The 23,692-nt window shown below is 61.4% G+C and overlaps 2 protein-coding genes across 4 annotated transcripts; one reads left to right on the top strand and one right to left on the bottom strand.

The window, feature by feature from the left end:
- Positions 1 to 333: 333 nt before the first annotated feature.
- On the bottom strand, positions 334 to 11,080 carry ZNF598 (zinc finger protein 598, E3 ubiquitin ligase). Of its 3 annotated transcripts, none has more exons than XM_043915917.1 (12): positions 10,769 to 11,080; positions 5,906 to 6,018; positions 5,331 to 5,460; positions 4,932 to 5,143; positions 4,641 to 4,858; positions 4,113 to 4,221; positions 3,248 to 3,519; positions 3,064 to 3,148; positions 2,159 to 2,928; positions 1,513 to 1,657; positions 1,264 to 1,414; positions 334 to 1,177 (listed from the first exon to the last, which is right to left on the bottom strand). In XM_043915917.1, exons 1-12 carry the CDS (start codon positions 10,997 to 10,999, stop codon positions 824 to 826), a joined length of 2,790 nt encoding a protein of 929 aa, XP_043771852.1. In that variant the 5' UTR covers positions 11,000 to 11,080; the 3' UTR covers positions 334 to 823. The 3 variants fall into 3 exon arrangements, with proteins under 3 accessions (XP_043771852.1, XP_043771850.1, XP_043771853.1); XM_043915915.1 differs by having other exon boundaries at positions 4,104 to 4,221; XM_043915918.1 differs by having other exon boundaries at positions 3,320 to 3,519; positions 4,104 to 4,221; positions 10,769 to 11,079.
- A 6,995-nt stretch (positions 11,081 to 18,075) lies between these two features.
- Positions 18,076 to 19,542, top strand: NPW (neuropeptide W). The gene is made up of 3 exons (XM_043915576.1): positions 18,076 to 18,124; positions 18,479 to 19,132; positions 19,361 to 19,542. The coding sequence occupies exons 1-3, from the start codon at positions 18,078 to 18,080 to the stop codon at positions 19,443 to 19,445; spliced, it is 786 nt and encodes a 261-aa protein (XP_043771511.1). The 5' UTR covers positions 18,076 to 18,077; the 3' UTR covers positions 19,446 to 19,542.
- The last annotated feature ends 4,150 nt before the right edge of the window (positions 19,543 to 23,692 follow it).

Genomic DNA, 23,692 nt, shown 5'->3' on the forward strand with positions numbered 1-23,692 from the left:
GGTCAAGCATGGCTGGCTCTGCTCCTGGAGGGCTTGGGCGGTGCTTGACCTCCAAGACCCGGGCCCAGGGTCAGCTGCTTCTTCCTGTGAGCAGAGCCTAGCTGCCCTCCTCTCCCCACAGGCCCCCTACCCCCAGCCCACAGTACTCCCTGAGACCACCTGAGCTGTAGTGTCTGAACACTCTGAGTGGGGTGACCCCGGAAGGCAGAGAAGCTCAGAACACCAGCTATGTGCATTATTGCAAAATAAATTTATTTGAAGATAAACTGTCTTATAAAAGTTCATAGGCAATTGGAGATCCCAGATTCAGCTAGTCTCATAAAAAGATTCAACTTCAAGTAGCACAATTTTGTGTCTTTTAATCCTGAACGTTCTTTAGTCACGAAACAGCCAACTGTTTACACATCGCACTCAACATCTGACTCCAGCACCCATGGACCCTGGCTCAGGGACCGTGGTGCTGCAGCCTTTGGGCTCAGGGGCTCTGGGAAGGGGCCACCGTGGCCACCAGCCCTGACAGCACACACAGGTCCCGGCACCTGGCCCTTCCCTCCCCGGCGCCCTCCGGAGGCATGAGAACGTAAACCCAGAGCAGCCTGCTGCTGCGGCAGGGGTGTCTCTAGTTTCCAGGAGGAATCCAGAGGGATCGCCCACGAGGGTGTGCCGGCAGGTTGCAGAGGGCCTTCCCGGTGATCCCCGGAGAGCCAGCCAGCTGAGGGGCCTGAGCAGGTGGCCTCACTGGCTGCCTGGGGGTGGGGACAGGGAGAAGGAAGGCTCGTGGGGGCGGTGGCTCCTGCCTGCGCTGGCGGGAGCTACATCAGAGCTACGTGAGGATCCTGGCGAGGGCCTGCAGGGAGGGGAAGTCATCGTCCCGGGCGGCGTGCAGTGCCTGGTGGCTGCCCACATCGCCGTGCGCCAGCACCTGCTGGCAAGTGGGGCACACACAGCAGTCCAGGCCCACCTGCTGGGTGCTGGCCTGCCACGCGCTCTTCCTATTCTTCTTGGCCTTTGTGCCGGGAGGCTTCTCGCGGCCCCGGAAGTCCGTGTGCGCCAACAGCAGCTCCTGCTGCTTGGCCGTGTCGGGCAGCAGCACCAGTAGCTCATTGAAGATCTTCTCGAAGTTCTCCCCCAGCAGGTCCCGGCAGCTCTTGTAATACTGGGCTGCGGAGATCACGCCCTGCCAGCCAGAGCAGACCCAGTCACACCCAGCCCCGGCCTGGGCCCCAGTGGCCAGGCCGGCCCCCGCACCCCTGCCTGCCTGACCTGTCTGAACTCCCCCGAGTAGCTCTTGAATTTGCTGAAGCGGGCCTCGTCGCACTGTAGGAAGTCCCTGATGGACTGGATGAGCTGCAGGTTCCTCTCCCGGAAGTTCTCGGGGACCAGGTAGGCCCGGGGCACTGGTGTCGGCCTGGGTCTGAATTGGAAGGAAGTGGAGGCTTCCACCTTTGGGGAGGCCCAAGCTGAAGGCACTCTCCCCCGGGGGCATGGGGTCAGGGGCCTGCCCACACTTACGCTTTCGTGGTGGTCGTAGTGCTGGGGACACAGGCCGGGTTGGGGCTAGACGGAAGGCTGCAGAAGCCGGGGGGTGGCTTGCTGACAGGGGGCGCCAGGCCCGGCGGAGGCGGAGTGCCCTTCAGGAGCACCACGGTATTGAAGCCTGCGGGGCGTGGGGTGCACGGGAAGGTCCCAGGACGTGACCTCACTGGTCAGGCACAAGCAGGCCCCGGTCCCCACTTTCCACACGCCACCCCTCCCGCCGGGGTCACGGTCAGGCTCTGGCCCCACTGCTCCTCCCCACAGCAGCCCCTCCCCACAGAGTGGGTCCAGGGCCCGCTGATGCTGACGACACCAAGGGCCGGCACGCATGTTGTGCTCCCTCATGGCAAATCTTGGCCTGAGTTAACTGCTTTGTCCTCATCTCAAGAGGCTGCCAGGACTGCCCCAACTTGCAGGAGGAAAGGTCACAGAGGAGCTATACGGCAGACCGCGGTCACAGGCTCACAGACCTGTAGCCTGCATCCAGATCTGGCTACCAGGCTCTGAGGCAGTGGGAAGGGCCTACACATGCCCGTCTGCCTGCCTGCGCCACCCTGGGCCTCACCCCACTACCCCAGCCCCTTCCCAGGGCCCCGTGGCAGGCCTGGGCCGGCACACCTACCTGGGGGTGGGGGCATCCTGGGTGGGCAAGGGCCACAGAGCGCCGGGAAGTCTTCCTGGGGCGTGGGGCAGGGGGGTGGCCCCAGGGGCCTTGGGAGCCCAGGGGGCTCCTTGGGGGTGCTCCGAGCTGGGGCCGGCCCCTCTGAGTGTCCATTGACGATGACGGCGGCGGGCCCCTCAGCTCTGCCCGGGGGCGCCGTGGGGGCCAGCTCGGCCCCAGGGGGCCCCTCTCTGTCAGGGGGCGGGGGCGACGCAGCACCCGACTTCTCGGAGCCCACCTTCTTCTTCTTGCCGGCCCTGGTGAAGGTCTGGGTGGCAGCCCCGGCCAGCAGGGAGGAGACAGCGACTGTCGTGGGCACGCTCCGCAGCTCCTGGGCTGTGAGGCCCGCCCGGCCATCCTCCTCCGCCTCCTCCGCAGGCGATGGCCCGCCCTTTTTGCCCCCCTTTCCCCCCTTGCCAGACTTCCTGGGGGGCTGGCTCCCCCCGCTGGTGGACTGGGAGCCCGGGGCAGGATGCGCCACCTTCTTGCTGGCCCCGCTGTTCCAGGCAGAGATGAGGCTGGTGGGGGCACTGCTGGGCTTGGAGGCAGAGGGCACCAGGGCAGGGAAGTCTTCCTCCTGGAAGGTGGTCCTGCCCCTGGCAGACACAGAGTAAGCCAGCGCCAGCCCCACAGGGCCTGGGGCCGCTGCTGCGGAGCTCGAGGACAAGGCGGAGGCACAGAGACTGGGGAAGTCTTCATCCTTGAGCTTCGAAGTGGGGGGCGGGAGAGCGCTGTGCAGAAAGCGGACAGGGGTCAGCGGCCTGCAGGCTCTGGCCTGCCCCAGCCCCCACCCGCGCAGGAGCCCTGGTGCCCGCACCCACCCTCCCCAACCCTCGGTAGCAGCCCCAAGCCCCACACGCGTGTACTTTGGGAGTGTGGCTCCTGCAGCCGGGCCAGTGGTGGAGAAGGTGTCCTGGTTCACAGGACCATTGGCGGAGGCTTCCTTGGGACCTACGAGACGCACGAGAACCCTTGTCAGGGCTAAGCAGTGTCGAGGGGGCAGGATCAGGCCTGGCAGGGTGACCAACTGGAGGGCACGTGGCTTCTCACCGGCCTTGTTGTCAGGAGCCTGCGTCCTGCCTGTCGGGCCAGGGTGGGCCTGCCTGCAGGGGAGCTGCTCACCTGGGCCCTCGCCCGGGGTCCGGGCCGGGCGCCGGGGACCACAGGCCTCCTCGGGACCCCGCAGCCCCGCCTCCTCCTTCTTGGGCCTGCTGCCCTCTTCCCGGTCCTCAGTCCTGTGTGTCTCCTGCTGCTGCTGCTGCTGCTGCTGGGCGGCCACTGAGGCCCGGATGGCTGCTGCCACTTCTCGGTCCTCTTCTTCCCTGGGATGGGGAGGCCTTCAGGCTGGGCCAGGCCAGGACTAGAGCAACGCGGAGTGAAGGACTGGGGAAGGGCCTCACCCCGGGAAGCCCAGACACCAGAGGCCGGCCTGCCAGCAGCCAGTGGAGGTGCCAGCCCGGCCTCCCCGGCCAGGTGAGGGTGCTGTGGGGGCAGCAGGACCACTGCCCCGCCAACCTCGGGCTCTGGCGCCAGGGAAATACCCAGCCCAGTTCTCTGGGGCAGCGCCTGGGCACTGCAGATGCCTCAGTCCAGCTGGCCACGGGGGCAGCCCAGCCAGAGCATGTGCCCGCCACACCAGGGCCTCCTAGCACACCTGCACTGTATCCCTGTGACCGGGGCCCCTCACAGCCCAGTGTGCAGGGTTGTGGCATCCCTGATTAAATGAGAGGAGAAAGGAGAATGCCCCACTCAGGACACCGAGCGACCCTGTTGCCATGCCCAGGACACAGAGGCCAGAAGGCCCAGCTCCCTGACCCAGTGCCTGTCTCAGCCCAGCTGTCCGCACTGCCCCAGCCTCTGGTGGAGCCAGGGGACAGAGGTCCTGGCGGCTCGCAAATCCTCCCACCTCTTGTACCTCCAGCTTCCTCGGCGGCTCTGCTGGGCTCCGCGGCCGCTGGCCCGGCCCGTGCGGCCCTGGCGGTTGTACCTGTCCAGCTCCTCGTAGTCCTCACCGCCAATGACCCCTGCGGCCAGCACACAGTCAGGCCCAAGCCGGACCCCGCGGAGGCCTCCCTGTGTACCACAGCGTGGACCCCAGGAGCAGGCACAGACGCCTCTCGGGGGTCACAGTGGCCCCGAGCCTCTACGCCCCACACCCCAGGTCAAGCAGGAACTGGGCTGGGAGAGGGGCCTGGGCCTCCTGGCCCTGCCGTCCCATGAGGGACCCCCACACAGCAGGCGCTCAGTAATCCTCCTGACCCAAAGAAGAGGCCCGAGGACCCCTGCACAGCAGAGCTGAGGCCCTCTGGGAGCTAGGCGGCGTGAAGAGCTCCCACCCCCACGTGCTCATGGCCGTGTCCGTCGTCCCCACTGACTATGAGGGGTTGCGTAGGGCCTGCATCTGAGCCCTGCAGGGAGCACAGGCAGTGGGGACTCCACTCACCCTCGTTCCGGCGCGAGTGCCTGGGCACGTAGCTGAACTGCAGGTCGATCTGGCGGTTCTGGCGGGCCTCGGCGCGGCTGCGGCTGTGGCAGGCCGTCCTGTGGGCCTTCAGGTCGATCTCCGTGCGGAAGGCGTGCGTGAACTGCTCGGTGCTGCAGCGGCCCTCCTCGCACAGGAAGTGCTTCTCGCGGAAGTGCTCACGCAGGTATGCGTAGTCACTGCGGGGGCCGGGCGTCAGCGGGGCCTGTGCCGGCCCACCCGGTCCCGGGGTCCCCATGCGCCTACGCCCACCTGTAGTAGTCCTGGGCCCCGTCCGCGTCGCAGAAGTGGCAGAAGTAGTGGTCACGACGCAGGTGCTTGAGGAGCTCGTCGTTGTCCAGGTAGCGCTCGTCACAGAACTTGCAGAGGGGGTGTCCGCGGTGCGAGGTGTCGTCGGGGTCCCCCTGCATGCGGTGCCGAGCCAGGTCCTTGCGCGAGTACCACTTCCGCTCGTGCGTGAAGATCTGCGGGGAAGGGGCGCTGGGCGCGGGCGAGCTCCCCGGCCTCCCACCCCTCCCGGCCCCACGGCGCAGAGGGCCTGATGTGGCCTCTGTGCTGCCCCGGGCCCAGCCGCCTGGTGGCCCGCGGGGTTAGGGGCGGCGGCGGGGCTCCGTGAGGCGGAGGACCTGGGAGGCGGCCTGGCGGGCTCACCTGCAGGTGCCTGAGGCAGAGCTTGCAGCAGAACAGCTCGTGCTGCTTCCGCATGTGCTGCTCCAGGTCCCCGAAGAGGCTGAAGGGCGGCCGCTCGGGACAGCGGGGGCACTTGTGCTGCAGCAGCTGCCTGGGGAGACACCGGGCCAGCCCCCCAGGACACTCAGCGCCACCGGCCCCAGGGAGCACGAGGACCCCCACCCCACAGACACCCTGGGCGTGAGCGCCAGGAGGGCAGGCGCCCCGACCGCTGCGTCAGACAGTGCCGGGCCTGGGCCCCGAGCCCAGGGGATGGCCCCCCACCTGGAAGACGGGGGCTACCCCCAAGACGACCACACCCCTCATGGGGTTTTTCCTCTACAGGTGAAGAACCTGACTCACACCAGCTCCGGTGCACCTCACAGAAGCCCGGAGTTCCCCCGCCACACCCCCCATTTCAGGAGAGCCCGCTGACAGGAACCAGCCGCCAGGCCCCGAGGGAGGCGAGGAGCACGGGCGGGGTGAGGTGCGTCCGTCTGTCCCGCCGCAGAGCACCCGCAGACCCACAGGAGCCCGGCCGAGAAGTCCACTCTCACCTGTAGAGGGCAAACACCCTCCCGTCCATGAAGTAGATGTCATACTTCTTCTCGTGCTGCAGCTGGTGCAGAGGGATGGTGGCAAAGGCAGGGAGCGTCTTCCCGAAGACCACCTGAAACCAGAGCCAAAGGGGCCGCTGGGCAGGCCGCGGACGCGCACTGCAGGGCGCCTCCTGGGAGGCCGGGACAAAGACGCGCCAGTCGGCCTGGCCTCCAGGGGGCAGGACCCCACCCACTCCAGACAGACAGGCTGCCCCAGGGGCAGTGACGGATCAGACAGCTGGCCACCCGGGGCTCAATCACACGGGTGCTGAGCACAGGACAACAGGCCCAGGAGGAAGAAGAGGCAGTCCAAGAAGCAGCCGAGGAAAGAGTGAGTGCCGCCCGCCCGACCGTATCAGGTGACCATGCATCAGGCCTGGCCACCCTCCACCCCCCATGAGGCTTCCGTGATGTCACGGGAGGGGGGCCCCCCCCCAGGACTCAGTCATGGCCCCGGCTGTTCTTGGCCAGCTTCCTGCCCGTTAACTGGGTGGTCTGGGGACGCCACACGGCTCAGCTGGTGTGATGGACGTGAAAACTGCAGCCGGCCGCTTCTCAGGGTCTCCAGCGCTCGGTAAAGCTGCTGGGCCAGACCCTGACGCTGGACAAGGTCACCCCAGCCTGGCCCCCAGGGCCCTCCTGCAGGCGCAAGTCCCCCCTGAGCTGACAAGGGCCCTGCTCCCTGCAGGGCCCCCTGTCCTCCCCGCCCTGCCCCTGCACCAAGACCACACAGGCCCATCTCCTCACTCGGCCACTTTCTGATCCGCCACTGCCCCCAGCCTGGAGCTGGCTACTCGCCTCAGCTCAGCGTCCAGGCCAGCACACCCAGGGGACATCCTCACCTCGGGAAAGGCCACATCAAGGTCACCCCTGTTATATTTAGGCCCAGCTACGGAGGATGTCTGAAGCCAGAACAGCCATGAACTTGGGAGAGCGGAGGACTGGCTGGGGAGACGGAGTGGTTACGCCGGCCCCCACAGCAGGGTGGTTAAAACCAGCTCCTGGGGGCTCTGGCAGTTGGGGGGGAGATGGGGAGCTGAGCCTCCACTTCTGAGGACATGCCCCATTGTTCGGGGGCAACCAAGCCTTGCCCCCTCCTTCCTCCAAGGGAAGTGTCCCAGTCCAGCCTCGCCCGACCTGGAGGACCAGGGGTGGGGGGATGACAGGCCCTGAAGACCTTTCTTCCCATCACCACGCTGGCAAGCCAGGCAGAGGGACATGGGGGCTGCGGCCCCAGCTACACCAGCCGCACTCCTGTGGCCTGTCTTCACAGCAGAATCTCACTCTGCCTGCAAGGCTCACCCTATACCCTCTGCCCAGGATCTCCTGACAGGTCCGGAAGGGACATGGGAAAGGCCTGGCTGCACACTGGCCTCTTCTCATGGGATCTGCGCTCCAAGAGCAAGCCCACGCCCAGCCCTGCCCTCCCCCCACTCCCAGGGGTGCTTTTCCAGAACAGACCCCGTTCCTGCTCGGGGACAGGCGCCCGCAGGTGCAGGGCCCCGAACTGCTAAGGACCTGCTGGCGCTGCAGAACACGGGAGCCAACCTCCAGGATGCCGCACCCCCATGACCAGCCCTCGAAGGACACCCCAAAGCTGCCAAAGAGTCCCAGGCTGGCAGACAGCAGAGAAATGATATCCCTCCCCAGAAACACCAGTGAGGGGAGGCCCCTCCCCTCAGAGTTCCACTCCAATCCACCACAGGTGGAGTCTGTCCCTGGATGTGAGCACCCTCACTGGACTGGGTGACCATCAGCTTGGGGGGGGTCTGTCCCTCCGGAGTAGTCTGCTGGGACAGCCCAGACTGGGCGCACCTGAGCCAGGCCAAAGGGGGCTGCTGGTGGGCTCAGGAAGGGACCGAAGCACAGAAGAGGCTTAGGAAAGGAACGTGGCCGTGGGCGCGCAGGCTCAGGCCATGTTCGTTTGAAAATGAGGCGAGCAGGCTGGCAGCTGGCAGGTGGGACGGGGCAAGGCTGACTGCCCCTCGCATACAGCCTGGGAGCAGGACGGGGCCCCCCAGCACTGGGCCAGACGACGGGCAGGAGCAGCCAGTGTCCCTGCCTCATGAGAGAGTGAGACGAGCGGATGGCTGCACAGGAGGAGGGTGTGATGGCTTGAGACCCGCCCCCCCCCCCCCCCCGGGGATGGGAGTGGTCCCAGGACAGATGTACAGGCCAGGTCTAGACACTTAAGGATGGGCCATCCTGGGCAGCCCCTGAGTGGGCCAGACAGTAAATGACCAAGCGCGAAAGGGTGCCCATGGGTAGGCCCCAAAAGGATCAGGCCCCAATGAGAGGAAGAGAGGGGCGAAAGCCCTCTCAGACTCCCCGACCAGGGGGGTGTCTGCCGGGGCCCTTGCTGCTCCCCGCTCCCAGCGAGCACTCAGAGAGAGTGAGTGCAGAAGAGGGAAGTGTCCACCGTAACCAGGGTGAGAGCGGCTCCCTGGGGAGGAGGGGCCGGGACCACAGGGAGCACGACCAGAGTCAGCAGGTCCGGCCTCCCTCCCAGGTCCCGCCTATGAGATGGGGCAGAGGGGCTGCACCAGGCCATCTGCGGGGCCCCTCCTGGCTCAGACACACCCCACTTTGTACAGCAGCCCCGTCAAGCCTTTCCAACATCCCCGGGGATCAGGGCCAGGTGGAAAGCAAGACAAGACTTGTCTTTCAGAAGAACGTGGCCAGTGGGAGAGACAGGACCAGGCAAGAGGGGGCAGGACCCCGGGACCTGACATCAGTCTCAGTCAGCGGCCCCGTGCTGCCACTGCCCACAGCTGGGAAGGAGCCTCGGCCTCCACCATGAGCACCTGCTGGGCAATCTTGACTCATCTGGCTCCTCGTCTGAGCGGCAGCTGCAGGACTGTCCCCGGGACCAGCCAAGGGAAGCGCCACGTGAAGATGCAGGAATTAAGCAAAAAGAGCAGGCCTGTCCCACAAAGCATCTTGGCGTGCTTTCCTCCCAATTTTTTAGAGGCTTAGTCCCATAGAGGAGGTAGAGGAGAGGCAGGGTTCAGAAGTTTCTGAGCAGGCATGGGACACAGGATGAATTCAGAAGACAGTGCAGGACTCAGCCAGGGGACAGGATGGGGGTGGGATGGGGTGGATTCCAAGTCCAAGCATGGGAGGAGGCCGGATGAACAGAGAGGAGCATCATCTTCCCAAACTGCCCAGAACCTCCACCTGCTGCCAAGCAACTCGGAGCAGGCCTGGTAGGAAGGTGGCTCGGCCGGAGCACCTGATGCCAAACCACACCCCAGTCAAACCAGTTGACAGCTCATGTCCACGCCCCCTTGCCACAGAGCACCTGAAGGGTGTGGGACCCACAAGGAACGAGAGAGGCCAGATGCTAGCTATGAGAGCCGTATATAGGTGTCTGCTTACTTCCTCCTCACTCCAGTATTCTCGCCTGGAGAATCCCATGAACAGAGGAGCCTGGCGGGCTACAGTCCATGGGGTCTCACAGATTTGGACCCAACTAAGCAACTAACACTTTAATTTCTCAATGAGACGTGCAATGTCCGGTGCTGGAGACTCCGCTGCGCCTGCCTGCCTACCTGCCTGACACCCAGGAAGCTACACGTGTGCTGGGAAACCTGGTCATTCAAGAGTTACGTCAAGTCACGCAAGCCTGGCCTGCAAGGCGGCTCTGGCATAGCTGGGAGGAGCTTTCTGACTAAGACACAGACCCACGGTTTCACTGACTGCTCCTGCATCCCAGACCTCTCCTAGGTCCAAGTCTGTCCCACTCCACCCCATCACAGACTGACAGCATCTCCCAATGTCTTCTTCAGGTAGGGTACAGGATATGTGCCCACAGAGCTCATGGGATTACAGCATTTGCTTGGCTCCTTTAACATAAAAGTCTACTTTAAAAAAAAAAAAGGAAAAAAGGATGTCGTTTCTGCGTCACTTGTAGGAAGAAAAAAGTCAGATTCCCTGACAGGTATCATCAGCCCAAGTTTTCCATTCACATACCCAGGAGAGTGTCACAACTCTAGAAGCAAACAAATTTCAAAGCATAGCAAACCCAGGGAGTTCCAGCTAAGTGCCCCCAGCCAGCAGCTGGCATTTCGAGGAGGGTTGGGTTGGGGCGGGGGGAATGATGCCCTCTGACCTCACCGGGACTTCCAAGTGTGGACAGTCAGAAACTCCCGCCCCTCCACTCGGGAGCCGAGCCCCCCACAGCTGAAACTGGCAAGGAGGATGAAAGCTTCCAACACTTTTATCCCCACCCACCAGGCACCCTGAAGAAACCTCAGTGGTTTCGCTTTCCCCTTGGGTGGCAGGTCTGAGTACAACAGTCACTTTATAGATGAAAACGCCAGTCTCAGAAGGAGTTCCCTCAGCGTCACCCAGAGAGGCCCAGACAAACGGCTGGGCTGGAAACGCCCAGACTGATCCTCTGCTCCCGGGACAGGTCGCCTCTGAAGGTGCCCAGCTTTCCCTGCTGCCTTCACCGGGATGGAGACCCCTGAGGAATAAAGCCCCAAAGCCGAACGAGTCGGGGAGCGCCGGCTCTGACAGTGCCCCTTCCGGCGGCCTGGCAGGAGTCCTAGGGGTCAGCAGGAAAGCCCGCAAGCTCTGGGCCCACAGGGACCTTGGCCACCGCCTGCCTCCCGCCCCCAGACGGCCCACAGCTGGCCCAACGATGAGGACCCCGCCCCAGGCGGCCGCGCCGGGCCTCCCGATTGGAAGCCGGCGCCACCAGGCCTGTGGCCGGACACCAGGAAGGCAAAGTCCCCTTCCGGCCGCCGGGCGCCCCGCCGTCCCGCCGGGCCGCGCCTGCCCGGGAGTCCCGACACGCGACCCGCCGGCGCGGCTCACCTGGCGCAGCTCCTCGCGACACACAGCGCAGTACCGCTGCTCGCACAGCACCCGCATCTTGGTGGAGCAGCGGTAGCACACCGGGTGGTCGCAGCGGCCCAGCGCCGTGGCCTCCAGGTCCCCGCAGCACAGTACGCAACTCCCGCCGCCCCGCTCGGGTGCTGCTGCCGCCGCCGCCGCCTCCCGGGCCGCGTGCCGCCCCTCCGGGCCCGCCGCCGCAGCCGCCGCCATGGTCCGGGATCCGGCCCCCTCCCGGCCGGCGCGGTGCGGCACCGCACGGCCTGGCTCCCGGCGGGCCCGCCCCTTCCGGGGGCGACGTCACCGCCCCGCCCAGCAACGGGCCCGCCCGGCGGAAGTGCGTGCGCGACTTCCGCCTCAGCGAGGTGCGGGCTAGAGCGGCGACTGCGCCCCCGGCGCTCTAGGCGGAGGCGACCGATCTGGACGTCTGCTGCCGTCCCCGCGCCAGGCTGAGGACATCCCGCTTCTCTCCGCCTAGGCATCTGTCCTGGGCCCGCCGACTCCTCTCGGAGCAACGTATGACCCAGATATTGATGGGTCATACTTAATACTAAAATGCTATTCATGGTTCCTCTGAAATTTAACTGAAAGCCCTGTATTTTTATTTGCTAAATATCGCGTGTGTCATCGGGCACAGGCTCTCGCACACACAAACACAATCCCTATTGGAAAAGACAACACGTGGTGATAGCAGTCTCCGAGCCAGGGGTGGACACCCCCAGTCCCAACCTCTTCATGGGCAAGTTGACCTCACCCAGCTGAGCGTGGGGGCTTGAGGCAGAGAAATAGCAGGACGGGTTTGCACATTGAGGGTAGTGAATCCAGGGGCTTTGAGTCTCTGCAGTCTGTTCGGGGGCCTCCTCCCTACGCTTGGGGTTAGGCACACTCAGGACCTCTCTTCTGCCGTTAAGGGAGGTTGGTTCAGAGCTGAACCCTTCTAGAAAAGAGGCAGTGTGTTGAAGCAGAAATGGGCTGGAAACTCCAACTAGGTATTTGCTGGTGACCTTGGTCAACTTGCTGAGCCTTTAGCTTCCTCGTTTGCAAAACAAGGGTCATCATGCCAATGGTGGTGGATTGGCCATGTGCAGGTGTCGTCTCACCCTCACAAAGTCCCACTAAAAGGACAGCAAAGGAGTAAAAGGTTTTTTCCATGAGCACAAAGAAGAGGAAGGGAGCAAGCAGTGAGTGAAAGATGTAAGCAAATTGTGAAATGACAGAGAGCGGGTGGAGGGTGACTGCTTTTCATTTTACAAAGCATCCTTAAGACCCGTGGGGGAGCCCCACAGAGCAGTTCACTGAAGGTGGGATTGAAAAAAGAGTGCATGGAAGTTGGTTCATTGACTGGGCGCCTGGGCCTTCCTGGTATCCATCCAGTCCTCCTCCCACTCACTGTCGGCAGGAAACTGGAGGATTGTTCACTGAGGAAACGCACCACTTCAGAAAGATCTTCATACCCCGTTAGGGACTGAAAGGCTATCCTGGTGCCCAGCTGCCCTGCAATGAAGGTCACGTCTCAGCAAGCCACACCCCTCCAAAAGGAGCCAGCCTGTCAGGGTCTGACTGGCAGCCAGCGATCTGCAGACTCAGGAGGAAAGCCTGCGGTGTGAGATACAGGGACAAAAACAAGCAGACCCAGAGAGCAGAAGGATACTTTAGTGTGTGTGTGTGTGGGAAATATATATATATATGTATATATATATATATATAAACCTTTAGGGTCCTTTGGACAGCAAGGAGATCAAACCAGTCAATTCTAAAGGAAATCAACCCTGAATACTCATTGGAAAGACTGATGCTGAAGCTGACGCTCCAGTATTTTGGCCACCTGAAGTGTGGCCAATTTGAAAGTGTCAGTTCTTTGGCACTCAGCCTTTTTTTTGGTTTCCTATTACTGCTGTAAAAAATTACCACAAACACAGTGACTTAAAACAATGCAGATTTATTATATTACAGTTCTGGAATTCAGGAATTCAAAATGAGTCTCATTGGGATAAAACCAAGGTGCAGGCAGGCTGCATTCCTGTTTCCTTGACTTTTCCAGCTTCCAGTGGGCTGCCTGCTTTCCATGTTCCTGGCCCTTCCTCCTTCCACAAATTGCATTGTTCCAGCCTCTGTTTTCATTGTCACCTCTCCTTCTCTGACTGCCTCCCTCCTCCACACTTGGGAACCCTTGAGATTACATTGGGCTCACCTGGATAAATCAGGGTGCTTTGCTTATATTGGGTTGGTCAAAAATTTCATTCAAGTTTTTCCATAACATCTTATGGGGAAAACCCACAGGAACTTTTTTGCAAACCCAATATGAAGTTCAGTTGATTAGCATCCTCAATTTTATCTACAACTTGAATTCCGCCTTACCATGTAAATAGTCACAGCCTCCAGGCATTAGGGCACAGACATCTTTGGGGAAGAGCTCTTTTGCTGCCTACACAGTCACAGATGCTGCTCCCCATCCTTCGGGGCTCAGGACAGCCTCACAAATGTCAACTAAGCTGAGGTTGAGAAAATGCTGATGAATTCTGCTGGGGACTTCTGTCTAGGAGTAAAGGGAGCCCCCTGGTGGTGGTGGTTTGTCTCTCAGCCGTGTCCGACTCTTGTGACCCCATGGACTGCAGTCCACCAGGCCCCTTTGCCCATGGGATTTCTCAGGCAAGAATACTAGGGTGGGTTGCCATTTCCTTCTCCAGGGGATCTTCCTGACCCAGGGACTGAACCCAGGTGTCCTGCATTGCAGGCAGATTCTTTACCAACTGATTCACTAGGGAAGCCCGGAAGGAGCGCCCTAAGGTACTGAAATCTTTTCTACCTTGATCTGGGCTCTGGGCACATAGGGGTAGGCATATGTAACAAATGCAGTTAAGGTGTGCATACTTTACTCAAAGCATACCTCCTTAAAAAGACCCCCCTTTGGTCCGGAGTTAAGGATCCGCTTGTCAATGCCGGGGGGCGCCGGGGGGGGGGGGGGGGGGGGGCGGGGGCGGGGACACAGCTTCGACCTTTGGCCTGGGAAGATTCCAGATGCCGCGACTACGAAGCCCACACACCTAGAGCCTGTGCTCCACAATGAGAAGGCGGTGCACCGCAACAAAGAGTAGCCCCCAACTGTCGCAAGTGGAGAAAGCCATGAAGACCCAGCACAGCCAGAACAGAAAAGACCACCCAGGGACTGCCCTGGTGGTTCAGTGGTTAGGACTCCATGCTTCCACTGCATGGGATGCGGGTTCAATTCCTGGTGGGGGAACTAAGCTCCCATATGACATGTGGCATGGCCAAAAAAAGACCACTCGTTTTTAGAATAGCAGTTGTTCGTGATTGCAAAATATGGAGGCAAATACTAGGAGAAATAGCTGAAAGAGTTGGAAGTCACTGCCCCTGGAGGGCAAGATGCTGATGTGATAAGGTGGAACAGAGGCCACTTACTGTGTCCCTTATACTAGCATTTGACTTAAAATGTATGGTGGCGCTAGTGGTAAAGAACCCACCTGCTAAAAAAAAAAAAAAAGAACTCACCTGCTAATGCAGGTAGATGTAAGAGACCGGAGTTCAATCCCTGGGTGTGGAAGATCCCTTGGAGAAGGAAATGGCAACCCACTCGAGTATTCTTGCCTGGAGAAACCCATGGACAGAGAGGCCTGGCAGGCGGCAGTCCATAAAGTTGCACAGAGTCAGACACAACTGAAGCGACTTAGCATGCGTGCCCATATGTAATCTTAGTAAAACATGCCTTTTCCTCTCCAAGGGATCTTCCCGACCCAGGGATGGAACCCAGGTCTCCCACATTACAGGCAGGTGCTTTACCCTCTGAGCCACCAAGGAAGCCTTAATAAAACATAATCATTTTAAATGACAAAATGGAGAGGTTTCTAATTTGCTGTATCATTAGGATGGGGTTCCTGTTGGGGCAGGAGGCAGTTGCCGTGCCTAGAAGGGGGAGTATGAAGCAGACATGGGCCCAACCCCCCCGGAGGGCTTGGTCCAGCGTCAGGGGAGGTGATATGCAAATAGCATCCATGATCATCCAGCTTCTAGAAGGGTCTGTGTGTGGATGAAAGGTGCAGTGAGCCCCAGAAAGACCAGGCAGCTCTCATGGATCATTAGGGCCACTACCTCTTCTGACAACAGACTTTTGGCCCCAGACTTCTGGGTGGGGGAGGGCTGGCAGAGACCTTCGTTCCTGGGCCCCTGGGCTCAGTGCTGGGCAGGGCACAGAGCCTCTAGTCCTGAGCACCCCAAACTGGGAGCCCCCAGGGGCCATCAAGCGATGCGGTGCTCTTCTCCCTCCCCCGCCCTGGGCTCCATCCCTGCCTGCCTTCCGCACACCTCCACCTGACAGGCAGCCACCAACTCTGGCCCAGCATGCCCTCCACCTCTCACCTGCACTGGGACATTTTCCTTCCCTCTGGTTCACAGTCATAAGCCAGCCAGAAGGATCACTGGTATTTAAACTTCAGACACTGAACATTTCATTGTGCAGGGCATTTTTTTTTTTTTTTTTTGCTCAATATGGCATTTTCAGATTTATCCACTCTGCTAACTGTAGCTGTCTTAAATTTTCTAACTGCGCAGAAACCTCCATTACCGCATCGACCACAATTGATCAGCTTTCACATCGATGACGTTCTGCCCGCAGACGCTTCCTGCCCGTTGCCAGCAGTCCCCCGCCTCCTCTCAGCAGGGAGCGGGCGGCAGTGCCAGGGGACCCTTGCGTCGTGCCGCGCTGCCCACCCACTGCACACTCCAGGCAGCTCTCAAGGCCAAGGGGCCCCAGGAGAGAGAGGCAGTGGTGGGTGGAAGGGGCAGCTTTCCACTCAGCCCACCAGTCCCTGCGGTCCTCCAGGCCCCTCCAGGCGCACAGGCGGCTCCCTCTGTACCCCCGCCCTGCCTGGTCCCTGCTCCATCACCCCTCCGTCAAAGCATCTTCTCTGACAGGTTCGGGGACTAGGCAGCTGCTGGACCAGCAACAGTAACAGATGTTAGCCACGCCATTTACCTTCCCTGGTGACTCAGATGGTAAAGTATCTGCCTGCAATGTGGGAGATCTGGGTTTGATCCCTGGATCAGCAAGATCCCCTGGAGAGGGAAATGGCAATCCACTCCAGTATTCTTGCCTGGAAAATTCCATGGATGGAGGAGCCTGGTAGGCTACAGTCTGTGGGGTCGCAAAGAGTCAGACACAACTGAGTGACTTCACTGATTATTGCATGCCAGGCACCGTGTCAAGACCCAGCCTGGATTTTTTAAAAAAATTTTGGCCATGCCACATGGCATTCAGGATCTTACTTCCCAGACCAGGGATCAAACCCATGCCCCCAGCAGTGAAAGTGCAGAGTCTCAGCCACTGGACGGCCAGGGAAGTTTCAGTGGCCTGGATGTTTAGTGCTCACAACAAGCTGGTCAGGAAGCTACCATTACTGTTTACCAATGAGGAAACTGAGGCAGGAGTGCCTCCCCCCCACACCCACCAGCATCCAGCCTGGGGCACTGAGCGCCAGGGCACATTTCTCAGCTGCTCCACAGGGCCTTTGTGGGGAGAGCTAACGGCTTCCAGACCTCCCCCAGGGGATCACCAGACCCCTCTGCCCCTCCTGCCTCAAAAGCAGGGGCCTTCCTCGGCACCCCTGAGCCCCTCTGTGCCTCTCCCAATGTGCAGGTCTGAGAGGAGGGACAGACCCAGACTATGCTCCCCTTCTGCCCCAGATTCACCCCCTCCTTCTTGCTGAAGAGACAGGCAGAGGGGGAGGGAAGGCTTCCATTGAGCACCGTAGCTGGGGTCCCCAAATTGGAACTCTCAGGCTGGGGGTCTGGGTTGGACCCCACTCCGTCCCCAGTGCTTACCCAGGTGACTGGAGCAAGTTAATTTCCCCCAGGCCTTAGTTTCCTCTTTGGTAGATGGAATCAATAATTGTCCCACCTTGTGGCATTGTTTGGGAATCTCCTAGGTGGTGTCAGTGGTAAAGAACCCTCCTGCCAATGCAGGAGATATAAGAGATGTGGGTTCAATCCCTGGGTCAGGAAGATCCCCTGGAGGAGGGCACGGCAACCCACTCCAGTATTCTTGCCTGGAGAATGCCATGGACAGAGGAGCCTGGCAGGCTGTAGTTCATAGGGTGGCAAAGAGTTGCACATGACTGAAGCAACTTACCACACATGCACGTGGCATTGTTTGGAGATCAGAATATGATAATTCAGGATCTCTGGTGTCTGAAACCTAGAAGGTACCCTGTGAGTGGTGTGGTTGCTGGGGGTGGGGTGGGGTGAGCTCTGATTATTTTGAGGGCTGAATCCTCCCTGGCTTAGGGCTCAGGCAAGAATGGGTCAGGCCCTGACATCTGGAAGGAGGCTATTAACTCCAGGCAGGCAGAGAGGGATACTCTAGGAGACTATTCAGATAGGGACTATTTAAGCAGAATCCTGAAAGATGAGTGGGAGTTTGGTCACAGATTGAAAAGGCCAGGATGTCCGTCCCAGGCACGGAAGCACAGAAATGGGGCAACTCATGGGTTGTTGGGTAAAGCAAAAGAATTGAGACTGGTCTGGCCAGAGAACGTGGTTTTAGGGGATCACAGACAAAGAGGAGGGCTTCCCTGATAGCTCAGTTGATAAAGAATTCATCCGCAATGCAGGAGACCCAGGTTCGATTCCTGGATCGGGAAGATCCGCTGGAGAAGGGATAGGCTACCTACTCCAGTATTGTTGGGCTTCCCTTGTGGCTCAGCTGGTAAAGAATTTGCCTGCAATATGGGAGACTTGGGTTGGATCCCTGGATTGGGAAGATCCCCTGGAGAAGGAAAAGGCTACCCAGTCCAGTATTCTGGCCTGGAGAATTCAATGGACTGTATAGTCCATGGGCTTGGAAAGAGTAGGACAGACTGAGTGACTCTCACTTTCAATCAAAGAGGAGGCTGGAGGTCTGCAGAGCCTTATCCTGCCCAGGGCAGGGCTGGGGGGAAGAGGGACTGACTCTCTATTCTGGGAGCCTAATCCTAACCACTGTCTCCTGGCTAAACTCGCAGCTGCAAGCATCCACCACCTAGCAGCAGCTGGGAAGTATGTTGGTGGGGAGAAGCTAGGGGTTAGGGAGAGGAGAAGGGGGTGTGGGCACAGATTTGAACTGTGTTAGGTGAGGGCTTCCCAAGTGGCTCTGGTGTAAAAAGCCTGCCTGCCAATGCAGGAGACATAAGGGACGCAGGTTCGATCCTTGGGTCAGGAAGGTCCCCTGGAAGAGGGCATGGCAACCCACTCCAGTATTCTTGCCTGGAGAATCCCCATGGATGGAGGGGCCTGGTGGGCTATGGTGCATGGCGTCTCAAACAGTTGGACACGACTGAGCACACACAGGTGAGGATAAGGAACAGCCGTCAGGGGAGGAGGCAGGCAGAGGGGTCTTGGTGGTGCAGAGGGCCCCCACCAGTCAGCTCTCCTGCTTTGCCCCCTGGGGCGCTGCTGGCCTCCCAGTGTGATCTGCCTGTACCCCACCTTCCTGGCCTGCCTGTACCCCATCCCTGCGCCTGGCAGCTCCTCTCCTTGGGGATAGAGGAAGAGGGGCCTGAGACAGGGGAGGAGGGGAGCCCCCAGGCAGAGCAGGAGATGAATTCCAGAGAAAAGCCCACTCAGCCAGGGTGCTTTGGGAACCCACGTCCTGCGGCAGGGCCTGGGCTCTTCTTCTCCCTTCATCCCGCCTCCTCCCTTTAGGGAGCCCGGCAGGTACCGCGGGGGCGAGCAGGGGCGGGGCCGCCGAACAGTTATAGCCGGACCCGCGGGGCCCAGCTCCCCGCCTGCAGCTCCCGCACTCCGGCTTCTCCACGCGGCGCGCGCAGACCCGACGGAGCCAGAGCCTGGTCCGCGCCTCGGGGCGGCCGTCGACGTGAGCACCCTGGCGCGGGGCACAGGGGTGCGGGGCCCGGGGCGGGGGGCCACCGCCAGCCGCCGGCTGCTCGCCCTACTGTGGCTGCTGCTGCTGCTGCTGCCCCCGCCCGCTGGCGCCTGGTACAAGCACGTGGCGAGCCCCCGTTACCACACGGTGGGCCGCGCGGCCGGCCTGCTCATGGGGCTGCGCCGCTCGCCCTACATGTGGCGCCGCGCGGCCGGGCCCCTGGCCTGGGACACCTTGGGTCTGGGCGCGCTGCCCCAGGGGCCCTCTCCCAGAAACACCCTCTCTCCGGGGCCCGCCGCCCTCGATGCTCTGCTGCTTCCCTCCGGAGCTCAGAGACCGTGGGAGGGGCGACGCAGAAGCCCCGGGGCCGGCCTCCCGGTCAGTGCGCCTCGCAACCTGCGCGCCCCGGAGTCCGCGCGCCAACCCGAGTGGCGGCCGGGCGCCTACTCCTGGACCTCGGCGGAGCAGGCCAGGTACGCGGGGAGAGGAGGGGGACAGGACGCCAGCAGACAAGGGGGGGCGGTCGGAGAAGATCTGAGCCGTGCTGTCTGCCTGCCCGCAGGGCACCCAACGACCTTTCTATCCCTGACTCCAGGAAAGGCTCTCCTGGAGCAGTCTCTACGCTTCCAGCCCGCGGAGTCGGGGGAGCGGTAGTGGAGAGCGCACGGCCCTCTCCCCACGGGCCTCTCTGTTCTTTCTAGAGCCTTTGGAGAGTCTCCGGCTCAGTCACGGTCTGCGCAGGGAACCGCCTTCGCCAGCCCCCGCCTCGCCCCGGAGCCGTCCTGATCGCCGCCCCTGCTCGCGCCCCCGCGCCTGACCCAGACCGAGTGTCTTCGGCCAAGAGGCCGGCCGTCTGTTCAATAAAACTCGCCTAGTTGCCGCGCCCCCGCGTGTGACCCTTTTCCTCCGAGTTGTGTACTTTGTCATCTGGCTGCGAGGCGCAAACTGCCGCGCCCACGCCCTGGCAAATGTCAGGAGCCCTCCCTCCGGCCGGCCTACCGGGGGACGCGTTCCCACCCCCCGCCTCTCCCCGCCCAACCCCTGCTCCGCCCTCTCTGCCCCAACCCAGCCGAGACCTGCGTGTCCTTGCGGGGCAGAAGCGGGGCACAGAGGCAGAGACACTGCTGGGGGCTGGGTCCCCTTCTCCCTTTTCTGCCAGTGCTCCCCTCCTTGTAGGGGGTGGGGGTCATCAAACCAGGTCCCAGGGTCCCCAAGGAGGGGAGGGGTATCCCACGGCTGCCTCGCATCAACGTGTGCAGGAGAAGTAGAGCAGCAGCCCCCACCCCAGCCTCCCAGGAGCCCCACAGGGGGTCCCCTCACTGCGCGCTCTGGCCAGCCTGGGGAGAATGTCTTGCCCAAGGGAGCAGGATCTTAACACCTGGCAGCCCATCCCCCACCTCCCAGCGTTCATTTCAAACCTGGATCCCCTTGGAACCCCTCCCTCCCCTCAGCCAAGGGCTGCCAGAGAGGAAGTGGGGACACCGTGGCCCCCTTGCCATGGCCATGCTCTCTTCCTAGGAAGGAAGGACCTCCACCTGACACCCCCTTGCGTCCTCAGAGGCCCCTCAGCTGCTGACCCCCTTCTGCATTTCCAGTTACTGTCCCCAGTCCCCTGTGTAAATGTACTCTGCCACCTTGCAAGGGCCTCCCTCCATCTGGGTCCTTTGCCAGTGGTCCCCTCACCCCACCCTTCTGCTCCCCCTTCAACCCTCTTCACTGTGGGCTTGGAGTCCCACAACTGTCCTGGACCTTGGAGTGCTTGGTCACCATGCCCCGATGCTGTCCGGCTGCCCTCGGAATCCTAGCTTGGCTGTGTGGCAAGGCTGACCTTGGGGCACCCAGCAAGGACAGGAGGAAGGGTGGCCTCTGGTCTGTCTAGCTCTTGACTTTGGAAGGCCCACGTGGAGCCAGCCCCCATGCTACAGCCACCACTCCCTGGGGCCTTAGGAAGCACCCTCTGGAGGTATCTCCCCACTGGCAAAAGCCTCTCATCTGGGTGCACCTTTCTCCCACGTGGCCTGCTAGTGTGGGTGCTCTGTTTGATTCCACCCTTCCAATTCTTATGGCTCCCTGATTCCACTCAGTTTTTTTTCCCCTCTAGGATCTGCACTGGGGGAAGTCGCAGACCACTCAGGTCAACCTGCTCCCCCCCACCCTGCAAAGTTCTTGTCTCTGCTCCTCACTGAACATGGGTGTCCTGACCTTGTTACCCCCAGTGCAGTACACCTTAAGAGCTCCCACCACTCATACAACAGAATTCCTACTCTGAGGCCGGGCCCTGTTCCCGTCTCATTCCTCTCTCCCCTCCCCCCACAGTCAGCCCGAACTCTTGGAAGATTTCAGAGCAGCCCTGTGGCCCACTCTGCCTGAGAACTCCAGGGCCCCAGGCCAGGTTACACGCTCCTCCTGGGGGCTGCCCCCGCCCTGTGCGTCCCCTCGCCAAGGTACACAAATCTGCTTCCCTGGGTCTCAGCGATGCCTCCCCAGTGCTCACCAGAGCCTGACGCCAAGTGGCCTGTGAATGTTTGGGTCACAAGCGCTGGAGCACTCGGTGAGGGGCTAGATTTCATGTGGTCTAGAGAAGACGCCCCAGTGCAGAGGGGCTGGTGCCAGATCCAAGATGAGAAAGCAGAGCCCATCGGGGGCTCGGCAGAGGCCCGCCTTCTCTGCCTACCACTCCCAGGGCGGCCTTATGCTCCAGCAGTGCTCACAGCGCTAGGGCGCGGGCCTCACCCGAATCTCCCACCTGGCAATGCTGGAGCCGTCAGAACCAGAACGGTGGGACCTTGGGCAACTCCCCGGACGCTGCAATCCTACGCAGGACCGGCAGGAGGCGCTGCGCGGCTGCTCTCCTGGGCGGCAGGCGAGATCGGCGGGGCTGGGGCGGGTGGTGGGCGGGACCAGAACCGGGTGGGCGGGGCAGGCGGCCGGGGCGTCCCCGACCGCGGGTTTTGTGCGCCTCTGCCCTCATTGGTCCTCCGACCTTTCGGTTCTCTCCCCTGGTCCGGACCTCCTGTTCTCATCTCTTCCCGTTGCGCTGGTCCCTCCTGCTCCCCTCTGCGGCTCTGAAGAGAGGCCTGGCGAAGGCTGAAGGAAGGGGTTGTGAGCGAGGCCTGGTCATCCCGCGAGGCCCTTAATGCCCATTAGGGAGGCCGCGCCGGCCCGAGAAGCGCAGGCCCATTAGCTGGGCGTCAGACTAATGGCGCCCCCCACCCCCCACAGGCCCCCAGCCCTCCCCTCTGGCAGTGACAAGGCCTCTGCCCACGGCCACGCCCCAGAGTCTCTGCCCAGGCGCAGGCTCTGCCCCATCTCCGCAGGGAGGTAGTTCAGAGGTCACAAGAGCACAGGACAGTCCCAGCCCAGGGAGAGAAGGACTGGAAGGTCGGACGCACCTCCTGTCCCTCTGTCGCACCCCAGCGTGCCTAGATGGCACAAGTGGGTGAGTGCACCAGAGTGAGGGGGTGGGCCTAACCCAGGCCTCCGATCACCTGCACCTGACTGCCTGCCCGCCCCTCCGACTCACCACCCCAGCCCCGCCCCAGCGACACAAACAGCTTCCAGCCCAAACACCTCAGGGCATGCTCTCGGGCCACCTCCCGGGCTTCTCCCTTCTCTTGGCGGCCTGTCCTCTCTCGTTTCACACTCCCGCAGAGAGAGGCTGAAGGAGGAGGCCTGGGAGAGTTTTCCAGAGAGTTGCTTGGAGCCATTTTCACCTTCCCTGTCCCTCTCACTCCTTCCTGCTCCCCCTTCTGAGTTGGTCCCTGCAGGTAGTGTGTGTATGTGTGTGTGTGTGCGTGCGTGCGTGCGTGTGTGTATGTGTGTGTGTGCACGCGCGTGCTCAGTCATGTCCAGCTGTCGGTGAAACCAAGGAATGTAGCCTGTCAGGCTCTTCTGTCCATGGGATTTCCCAAGGAAGAATACTGGAGTGGATTGCCATTTCCTTCCCCAGGGGATCTTCCCGACCCGGGGATCCAGCATATTTTAGTATATGTGCTGCCGAAGCGAGCACCGGGGATCCAACAAAGTCTCTTGCATCTCCTGCATTGGCAGGCAGATCCTTTACCTGTAGCACCACCTGGGAAGCCCCTGCAGGTAGTAGCTGCTGCGTTTATTCTGTTGCTGCTACCCACTCACTTTGCTGCCAGTTCTGATGTTGTCTTTGTTACTCTGTTAACCTTTCTTGGTACTTCCTTGGCTTTTCTTTAGCTTTGGGGCCGCCTTTGTGATTCTGGGAGGCAGTGTACCTGGCCCCTGGCTGTGAGCACATCCCCTGCTTATCCCATCCTCCAGGAGTGCTCTGACCCCATCCATCTTCACTCACAGGCTGAGTCCTGGGCTGCAGGTTGATCTGAGAGTGTCTGCTCTATAGAAGAGGACAAGGTCTCCAAGCATCCTGACCCAAGGGACCAGGGGGCCCTACCTTCCCTACCCCTTGGTCTGGGGGGTCTCCCATCCAGCCACCTCCCTTGCCTATGGTATGGCCTCAGAGCATACCTGGCAGGTCCTGGGTTGCTGTAGGGTGACCCCCAAGGCCCACCTACAGTGGGGGGTGGGGTGGTATATCATGGACCCCCACTGTCCATACTCATCCTCACAGACTCTGGGCACTGTGGTACCAGGTTGGGTCCAAACAGGCAGCCTGTGGACAGACAGATGGACAGATGGAGGTGGCTAGTCAGTCAGGAACCTACAGCAGCATGAGCGAGGAACTCAGAGGTGGGGGTGGGGGAGCAGCCTTGCTGCTGCAGCCTAAGTGGCTTTTAGGGGCAGCAGCTTGGGTGTGGACACCCAAGGGGCTGTGGCCTAGGAGGCTGCCTAGCGGCGGGCCGTGCTTGGCCAGGGCGAGGAGCCCAGGCTGAGGGCACTGGCAAGAGAATAAGGAGCAGCAAGGACTGAGCCTGAGCGAGCCTGCTTGTCCCATCATGGGGAACTGTCTGGGCTGGTTGTGCCTGACCCCTGGGGACCAGGTAGGTGCAGGGGGCTGAGCAGGGCTGGGAGGGGCAGGTTGAGGGTGAGCCTGCAGCTCAGCTGGC

The sequence above is a fragment of the Cervus elaphus genome, chromosome 10 (genome assembly GCF_910594005.1).
Source record: "Cervus elaphus chromosome 10, mCerEla1.1, whole genome shotgun sequence".
Lineage (NCBI taxonomy): Eukaryota > Metazoa > Chordata > Mammalia > Artiodactyla > Cervidae > Cervus > Cervus elaphus.

Excerpts from the sequence above, each read along its gene's own strand:
- NPW (XM_043915576.1), top strand. The coding sequence starts at position 18,078 with ATGGTGCATGGCGTCTCAAACAGTTGGACACGACTGAGCACACACAG. Across the intron at positions 18,125-18,478 it reads ACACGACTGAGCACACACAG|GGAGCCCGGCAGGTACCGCG; the intron begins GTGAGGATAAGG and ends TCCTCCCTTTAG. Across the intron at positions 19,133-19,360 it reads ACCTCGGCGGAGCAGGCCAG|AGCCTTTGGAGAGTCTCCGG; the intron begins GTACGCGGGGAG and ends TGTTCTTTCTAG.
- ZNF598 (XM_043915915.1), bottom strand. The coding sequence starts at position 10,999 with ATGGCGGCGGCTGCGGCGGCGGGCCCGGAGGGGCGGCACGCGGCCCGG. Across the intron at positions 5,144-5,330 it reads TCTGCCTCAGGCACCTGCAG|ATCTTCACGCACGAGCGGAA; the intron begins GTGAGCCCGCCA and ends CCTTCCCCGCAG. Across the intron at positions 2,929-3,063 it reads GCAGGAGCCACACTCCCAAA|CGCTCTCCCGCCCCCCACTT; the intron begins GTACACGCGTGT and ends CTTTCTGCACAG.